A 9,696-nucleotide genomic window follows, 5' to 3' on the forward strand; every position below is an offset into this window, starting at 1 on the left:
GCAGAAGAATAAGCAGTCTTCCTGGGAAAGGCTTTTCACCCACCTTCATAGGCCTTGGGTCGATGCGGCGTGTTTCCACAGCAGATGCTGGGAATACAAACTCAAGCTCTTCCTCTCCACGCCTGGATGGTCACCTCCTAATTACAGAGTAGGCTTTCCCCCTCCTGTTATCCTCAGGTCCAGCAAACCAGCAGTTTCCAACCCAGTGTATTATCAAAACAAATCCACGTAAATCTATTTAAAATGAATCCTCCGTCTGGTAAAATGTAATTATTTTAAAAGCAAAACCGTCCAGGCCAGGTTGAAACTACTTTCTTTTAAAATATCCTTTTCCCTCACTGAAGTCTCAGAGACCCCTTTACTCGTCCTGTACGCGACTCCAGCTGGACTAGAGTGGACTCTCCACTCCCACATGGTGTGGCCTGTATCTCACACAAACACACAAAAGCATGCAATAACTGAAATGCAAAATAATGCCAACTCTACGTTTAGTGGCAGATTTGATCCTACGACACTAGCATGACCTGCTCATTTGTCAATAATTATGTCGGTCATCTGTTAAACACAGGGCTGGGATTCAAAACAGCTGATCAGATCAAACCTGCAGAGCAGTGAAACTGTAAAAGTTCAGTCCTGATACTGTTACCCAACCACATTTTCTAGCTCATGTTGGCGCTGTATCATATATTCTTAATTCAGTTTTGTTTTTATGTCAGCTCTCGGTCGTGTCCTGTGATTGGTCCAGTTTCCAGGAGTGGATTTGCAGTATTCAGCAGCCCCTCATTACAGCCTGAGCGTCTGGTATTTTCCCACTGTCGTGACTGCTGTGAACACTTGTCTGGTTTCCCTCTCAGACACGGTTATTTACCTTTCTTCAGACTGACTCTCCGGTGCAGCACGCTTCTCTCCTGGAATATAATTATCCATTTCTCTGCTTCACCTGGAGAGCTGAGGGACATCTAACCGAATGTTAGTGGGGGTGTCTGTGTATATCTGAGCCTGTGCTGATTACAGAAAATCCAACATAAATTTAACATAAATGTTTAAAATTGAGGGGGCTTAAAGCGATTTCTACTATAGATACTCTATCCTCCAATACACAAACTAACATGACTTTACATTTCCCAGGAAACACTTTGTATTCAATGACTGAAGTCTAGAACCCAAGAACCTCACCAAACGCTGCATTTCCTCCCTGAGACGCTCTGCCAGGCCAGAACTGAACCAGCCTCAGCTGCTGCTTCTTTGTGGATCTCACTGCCTGCAGTTTTGTCTTTTTTAGGTTGATGTGACCGAGTTAGCCATGGATCAACATTTCTTTGCTTGTAGTATGCTTCGGGTGATCAATCATTTGTACTGTTAACTGCTGTTGGTTCAGTTGTGCAAGAAGTTGGTGATACTTCAGAGTTTTCACACCACTGACTGTTACATTGTTGCTTATGTTGTTGGGATGGCCCATCTTGGTGCTTCAGTTTCAAATGCTTTACCAGTTTGCATTTAAAGCCACATTGCTACTGTAAACACTGGAAGCTGCAGCGTCCTTGGTTTTCACCTGGATGTGCACTGTGGACACTGGAACGACACAAATCTAATCAATGCCATTTTCAGCTGGTAGATGTCCCACAGAAAAGAGCTACGATTTGTAGCTTCAAGTTAATAATAACCTTTATTAGAATATCAATACTTTAAAAAAGGAAAACACATTTCACTTTTAACTGTTATTATATATTAACAACGTCTGTAAAACCTTTATGGGTCTGCACACTTTCATCCCTTTTCTGACATAATGAAGTTCGTGTGTGTGTTTAAATGTGTGAGTAATTTCTTGTTTGGTACTTATCTCTCCCACAGCCGGTGGACAGTGTGGCAGAGAGGGAGACGGGAGTGCTGCTGAGTGCCCAGACGATCACTTCTGAGACCATCAGCACCACCACCACCACCCAGATCACCAAGGTCTGGCACACTTCACTCACAGCTTCTCAGGCTGTAGAGATCAGTACAAGATCACTGTGTTGTGATAAATGTCTGCTATTAGTCACTTAAACTACAGATACCACTTTTTTATGTCTGATACCAATATCATAAATTTGGATATCTGCCGATACCGATATGAATCCGATATAGTGTTTTTTTAATCAATAAAACTGTTTTTTATAAATATCTTGCTGCATTTTGTATAAGTTCATACTCGAGTTTAAATAAACAACAACACTAAAGCTATTCTGTTATACCTGTATGTAAAAAACACACTGCACCCAAAATATTTCATAGTTCAGCAAAACTGATCAATCTAATGAACTTAAACCTGCTCCATCCTCCCTATTCTGGTATTTTAAAGATAACTTAGCAGAAATATTAAGCAACATAACTAATAGGGCTGCAAACTCCCAGCAAATAAATAAAAAAATAGGGAACCACCCCCCCACCCCCACCTCATGATGCTTAATCGACGTAATCAAATTTAATTTGATGCACATGTAAAAAAAATGCACAGAAATAAATTATTTTTCCACAATAATTAAACAGATTCAACATCTTTCTTCAACAGAACTGCAGACTGCACAGATGGTTCCCAAAGGAAAAAGTACTACAGCTTACTAGGGTATATTAGACTTAACAGTTACTATATACAGTAATGGACTTCTATACATTTACATCAGATTAAAACTTTGGGTGTAAGATTCAGATAATTATTTATTAAAAGCTCGACATTTTAAATGAGAATAAGAAAGAAAAGTATGTCTTTGTGCCCCCTTTTCCCTGTTCATGCCCTATCGGGCCCCCTGGCTACACTTTGCTAGCTCCGCCCCTGCACAGTTACGTCAGCTGTAGAAAAAGATCCTGGTGTAGAAATAATATTAAATAAATTCTAACAACAGCTGATCAAGCTTAAACGTGCTGCTGTTGTTCAGCCGCTGGTTTCCTCTTTCTGGTGCAAAGTGAGACAAAAACAAAGAAGAGAGACGATCAGCTGATCATTGATCAGTTTATGATTGAAGCAGGAGAGAGAGAGAGAGAGAGAGAGAGAGAGAGGCAGTCGCTCCATATATCGGTTGTTAAGCTTAACGCGGGAATGCTTTACAAACATTCAGAGATGAACTTACACACTTGCTTTACTTCTCTCTGGGAAAACTTCCTCGGAGATGAAATGCTGGTTTGGTAGCGACGCTACAAACACACACAGCCGCTCTATCACGTGACCACACTGCTGCAACGTGCTACGGTTATGAGCCGAGTTACGCCGTGTCGCAGGTTCTTTGTCAGGTGCTTTTTTTGATATTTAATGGATCGGATTACATTTTTTATTTCTCTCTGATATCTGATCCAGTAATTTACGTCAGTATCAGACAGATACCGATACGTCATATCAGATCGGTCCATCTCTGACTTAAACCAGCTGTCTTGAAACACAGGCTGTGTTTGAGTGACAGACGTGGAGCATCCCACTGAAGGGGAGAAAAGTTGCCCGATACAAACTCTGAATGCTGCTGATCTAATATAGGCAACAAAAGGACTTTGTTACAGTCAGATCATCAGTTGTTTCAGGGTAACGATAACTGGCACATCACTTCAGATGATTCAGTCAGGTACATTTTGTGATCAGCTGTTGGATCAGTGTCTAATCGAACAGCAGTGTTGTGAAGGTTACTTTTAAAATGTATTCCATTACAGATTACAGATTACATGCCCCAAAATGTATTCTGTAACGTATTCTGTTACGTTACTCAATGAGAGTAACGTATTCTGAATACTTTGGATTACTTAATATATTATCATGCTGTTTACAACTACATGAATGTACTATTGCTGTGATTTATTACTGTTACTGAAGGTCGGCGGCTCCGAACCGTAGTAAAGGGACCTCTGGCTAATACGGTGGGTTCTGTGTCGGGCTCGTAGCTGAAAACTAGCTTTACTTTGTTGTCTGGGTCAACTTTGCTAGCAGAGACAGAGAGAGGCGTTGAAAGGCTGCTCCAACAGAACTTATTGTTTCAGAGGAAAACACGAACACGGTGTACAGTCGAGTCTTAATAGCTTACTTACAGCTGGGCTCGTCAGGCACTCTTCTTGGCTGCAGTGGTTATTATTATATTTACATGCTTCCAGCTCCCGTTTCTGCTCGATGACAGCTCGTACTTTTCCTTTTTCTCCCTCCCTCGCTCACAGACACATAACGGGTATGGCAGTCCGTTCTCCCTGCAGCACGGACTACACTGCCCATGATGCTACATTCTTTAGAGCTATACCTGTAGCATTCTGCCTGTTAGCTTAGCACAACAACAACAGGCGCTCTCTCACCCAGGAAACACGCAGAGAGAGAGCGTCACCCTGTAACCATGGCAACCGTAACGCTGCCTGGAACAACAGAACGTAGCTGTCAAACAAAACCCAAACAGTCCTGACCCGCCACAATATGAAACAGGGAAGTACCGCCGTGTAATCCATTTATTTCAACAAAGTAACTGTATTCTAAATACCACCTTTTTAAACGGTAACTGTAACAGAATACAGTTACTCATATTTTGTATTTTAAATACGTAACGGCGGTACATGTACTCTGTTACTCCCCAACACTGTCGAACAGTCACATAACTCTGTCTCCTCCCGGCCATCAGACTTCTGCTCCGAGCCTCTGAGCTCTCACAGTCTCCATCAGAAACAGTTCAATCTTATGTGAAAGACATGCTCTCCTACATCTGCTTCATTCAGCTGACATACTGATGCTGATACGTTTGATATACTGTTTCCATACTCTTATACTGTTACTGTTACCTGCTAATGTTGAAATGAACTGTGTCTGTAGAAGTTTCCACTCAGTAAGTGGCATCTTCTGGCCTCACGCTGGTGAATGTGGTGTGAGGTCCTCAGGATTTAAGAGGATACACAGTCACTGTCATTTCACTCACGTCAGTTCTGTTCAGAGGAAAAATAAAGACAGAGGGAGGATTCAGACTTTTGTGTCACATCTCTGTTACAGACGGTGAAAGGAGGGATCTCTGAGACTCGCATTGAAAAGAGAATCGTCATCACTGGGGACACAGAAATAGATCATGACAAGGTAAATTCAGATTCATCATGGAGCATTTCTCACTGCTGCTCATGTTTTCCTTAAAGGTCTAGCGTTGTGTTAGCTCGTACGCTGATTTACAGGAAACGCACCACATAAGTGAGCCTGGGATTAAGTGCAGGCCCAGATTAACCCCACAGAGCAGTATGTCCAGTAAACATATGCTACATGAAAGTCATGCTCGTTACTTGCGGTGCGTGTTGTGCAGGTCATTTAGGAGTGTGGTGTTTACTCTGCAGGCTTTGGCCCAGGCCATCAAAGAGGCGAAGGAGCAGCACCCAGATATGTCTGTCACCAAAGTGGTCGTGCATCAGGAGACGGAGATCACCCCGGAGTAAGACGGATCCTGTGGAAGGCAAGTGAAACATCTGGATTTCATCTGTCCCCCCAGTATCCACGGGTCTGACTGAAAACCACTTGAAGATCATATTGAGTGTAATTATAATTGTGACGAGGATACATGAAGATGTTGAAAAAGTTTAAACTTAACCAAGAATTCAGACTCAAACCTCCCAACCACCGAACCACTAACCAGCATAAATTAGGAAACAGCAGTCGTGCCACTGTTCCAGTTTACAGTAACAGCCACCAAAACTAACTTATTTACAGGAAAAGCTGTGATGGAGACGAACTACATCACCAAACTGTTTTAAATATAAGATGATACGTACTGATAGAAACCGACTGAACTGAGTCATGGAGACATGGAGATGTTTATGACACAGATCAGTAATGAAATGAAAACCTGCAGAAGTATCTCAGGTGTTTGCATGAACGTGAAACGTGGTACTTCCTCAGTGTAAGGTGCCCATGTGGTTTTAATTGTTGCCTTGGATACGTGATGTTAAAGGGTCCAGCCTGGGAATCTGATGCTGTTGAGCTGGTTGGCAGGCTGGTATGTACACAGCCCAGCCTACCTCCCAGTTTGTCTGAACATGTGAGCAGGGCTGGGAGGGCTGGGTGGGCTGGGAGGGCTGGGAGGGCTGCGTGGGCTGCAGATTATTGAAGCCCTCAGTGCTGTCTCACAGGAAGATGAGGAAGGCACGATGCCAACTAAAGCTACCAAAGTGGTGAAAGGAACAATAATGATAGTTTTGTAAAACACTTTGTTTCACGTTCCAGAGAATAAAAACCATCAGAGATTTTTGTTGGTTTGTTAACAAACTCAGCAGCATCACTGAGTGAAGGTCAGCAGAGCTAAGAGACAGAGGCTGGTGAATCTAACAGCTTCCTCAAAGAGCTGCGTCGTGTACGAGCACATGGGTCCTTAAACACGTTCATCAGCGTGTTTACTGTGGAGTCAATGAGTCACATGATCCTTACTCAGTATCCCAGCAACACAGAAACTATACGACAGGATATGAGCTGTAAATGTTTGATGGTCAGTTTCACGACTTTTTAATGAATTGTACAATAAAACATTATTATTATTCTTTTTCCATAAAATAATGTTTTATTATAATGGCCAATAAATATGAATTATAAAGTATTTAAAATAAACTATTAACAATAAATGAATCTGTAGTTCAGCCGAGGACAGAAATAACAATCAAATAAATAAACTCAGTAAAGACTGTGTAATGTTTTAAAATCTTTAGAAAGCACGGATGAACAAAGTGACTCAGAGTGCAGATCTGCAGTAGCAGGTGCTTTTTGTCTGGGACCAAAGAAACTTGTGTTTCCAGTTTGACTCGAGGTGAAATGCTTCATAGAAATAAGTGCTGCTCTTTAAGACTAACGTCGTGTCATACAATTCAAATTACATTACGTACATATTTAAATTCTCATGTTCTCTGTAATATTTCTTGCTTCATTTTCTTCTTTGCTGTTGGGGCCTTTCCCTTTGTGCTCAGATGACCGTCTTGTGATCAAAGTGCAGATATTTTCATGGTAAACGCCACTAAATATTCTTTTATTCTTTCTTTACCTCCTGTCATCTTTCCTCAAACTTCGGCCCTCTCAGCTACCCCCCACTCCACCCCATTCCTCCTCGTATCTCCATCACACCATTTTACCTCAGCGCACCCAGCAACCATCAACGGGAACCACCAGACCTCATCAGAGCGAACGAGCTTCAACAAATGAACTTGACTCCACGAGTGTGAAGTTTGGCCTGAAGGAGACAGAGTCACCAGAAAATTCCCAAGAACCCTGCCAGTATTCCCCACAATCCCCCTCTTGTTCCATTTACTGCCAAAAGAGCAGCTGCTGGATGGATGAAAAATCATCTTTTTTTAAATATGAAAAAGAAATTAAAGAATAGCATTTGTGGATTTCTTCCTCTCCAATTTGTGTGGAGATTTTAAGACAAAATCAAGGGCATTTGGTCTTTTACTCTTGATATATTGGTAATTTATTTTTCTACAGCTTTTCTTACCATCAGAATTGGTTACCAGTAACTTGAAAATCAAGTATTTTGTAACAGCATCGACAAAGGGATTGTGGGTGATGTCACTTGGGATTGTACACTTTGGGACTCGCAGGATCCCTCTCAAATTTTAGTGCAAGTTTGGTGTCATTTCTTGTACAGTAAATATTTTATTTTCCCTCTCGACGTAAAAATAATATTTTTTCAATTTGTGTATAGGAAAAGATTGATTGTATCAAACTAACGTGCGGGAATCCTTTCATCTGACAGTTCTGGCGTTTGTTCAGTGACACCTTTTGATTGTTGTGTTTTTGTGCTCGTGTTACCAAACAGGGCTTCATCAGAGATCGTAGTGCACTGACTTTTATTTATCTCCACCTTTGTGCGTTTTGTGTTTTAGATGATTTTATATTGACAACGTTCCCCACATTTCTGCATAACGTTTCTAATCTCCCTCACAGTGGGCAGTGTGTGCACTTAGCGCTGCTTTAAAGACATCTGTGAAATATTGAGGTCGGTAAAGAGCAAAACTTCAGCGTCTGTATATTTAGACTTTATTATATAAAATCTATTGCATCACATTAAAATAATAGAAATGGTTGACATATCTGACACTTAATAAAACGGTAAATTGGGATAATTTTCTGTTATATTTCAAAGAACAACACAGATTATCAGCTCATTATAATGGAACAACAGAATGTGGTGAAATTACACCAGTAAGGGGAAAAGACACAGAGAGAAGTCAAAGGAGCTTGCAAAGAAAAGCGTCTGGACTTCTTTAAGTTGCTTGAAGACGTTTCACCTTCATCCGAGAAGCTTCTTCAGTTCTAAGGTCAAATGGTGGAGAGTCCCAGATATAAACCTAGTGGGAGTTTCCCCCCACAGAGGGACAAAAGGACCCCCTGATGATCCTCTAATCGCCTGAGCCAAGGTCTGAAACTGGGTGTGGGTCACAATCAGCCAGAGTTTCAGGTGAGTTCATTGTGAAACCTGGCCCCACCTTATCATGTGATTTCCTGAGGTCAGATGGCCCAGGGTGTGAGTGGATCATCAGGGGGTCCTTTTGTCCCTCTGTGGGGGGAAACTCCCACTAGGGTTATATCTGGGACTCTCCACCATTTGACCTTAGAACTGAAGAAGCTTCTTGGATGAAGGTGAAACGTCTTCAAGCAACTTAAAGAAGTCCAGACGCTTTTCTTTGCAAGCTCCTTTGACTACGATGACCTGGATGACTGAGAACCTTCACAGAGACACAGAGAGAAGAAACTCGACATGTAATAAAGAAACGAGATGAGATGAGATGATTCATCATCAGCAGTGATGATGAATTCTTCTCACACTGTGTAACTTCCAAAAGTCTGCAATAATATTTGAACAGTATGATTATGACGTGTTCTTCTTGGAGGACGAAGCCGACCACGCCTGTACACACCGCCCACTGAAACACAGAGTCACACTGCCACAGACGTTTGGGTCACTTTTTGAAAAAGATTTTTGTTTACATCGAACATAAAATGACAACAAATAATAAAGTGGGTACACTAACACAGCCTTAGCCTTTATAACTGGGAGCCCAGCTCACCCTGAACACGGTTCAACGGCATAAACGTCCTTTTTACGGCTCGCATTCATTTGTATCATCCAGTGAGTTTTTAACCTTAAAATGTCCGGCATCAAATGAATGAAATACAGTCGATATTTTTACAGTTTAAAGAACATTTCAGCGAGACTTTAGGCGTTTAGCACCAGTGCACACTTTGCACTTTATCTTCAAACACTTTTAGTTACAAGATGCCCTTTAAAATCCTCTCCAGTGTTTGTTGTTCTCACTCCTCCTCCTCTGTGTCAGCAGTCCACATCTTATTTTCTATGTATGTTTTCTTAGATGTAACCCTCACACGATCACCACTCAAACACATGTAAAAAGCACCAAAATAAACACTGTTGTGGTCATTGTTGACATTCTCCTCTTGCAGTGTGTTTGTAGCAGCGTCGTGCTTCCTGATGCTTTTGCATACATATAAGGTCAGTTCACACGAAATATCGATATGTAGTCAAAGCATTATTACCAAATTAACTAATAAAATATGCACCATGTTCAAAAACTCCTAAGGCTTTAGAGATACGTAATCGTTTTGCTGATTTAAATATTTGAATCACCCTGTAGACAGTTAACCATGTAAAACTCTGTCATTTTAAATCTTTCTTATTATTATTTCTATTAAGAGTAATTGATTATGCTTTGTTAATCAATTTG

At 41.3% G+C, this 9,696-nt stretch overlaps 1 protein-coding gene across 11 annotated transcripts in view; it reads left to right on the forward strand.

Moving 5' to 3' along the window:
* epb41a (erythrocyte membrane protein band 4.1a) overlaps positions 1-8,097 on the forward strand; it is a 60,635-nt gene extending 52,538 nt beyond the window's left edge. For all 11 annotated transcript variants that reach the window (XM_087834523.1, XM_087834512.1, XM_087834520.1 and 8 more), the window contains 4 exons: positions 1,852-1,953; positions 4,979-5,059; positions 5,308-5,423; positions 7,032-8,097. In XM_087834523.1, the coding sequence (XP_087690649.1) occupies positions 1,852-1,953; positions 4,979-5,059; positions 5,308-5,406 (282 nt within the window). In that variant the 3' untranslated portion in view covers positions 5,407-5,423; positions 7,032-8,097. The remainder of the gene's footprint in view (positions 1-1,851; positions 1,954-4,978; positions 5,060-5,307; positions 5,424-7,031) is intronic.
* Positions 8,098-9,696: the final 1,599 nt, after the last annotated feature.

Source organism: Neolamprologus brichardi, chromosome 22, assembly GCF_056152115.1.
Source record: "Neolamprologus brichardi isolate AB-2024 chromosome 22, ASM5615211v1, whole genome shotgun sequence".
In the NCBI taxonomy this organism is placed as follows: Eukaryota; Metazoa; Chordata; class Actinopteri; order Cichliformes; family Cichlidae; genus Neolamprologus; species Neolamprologus brichardi.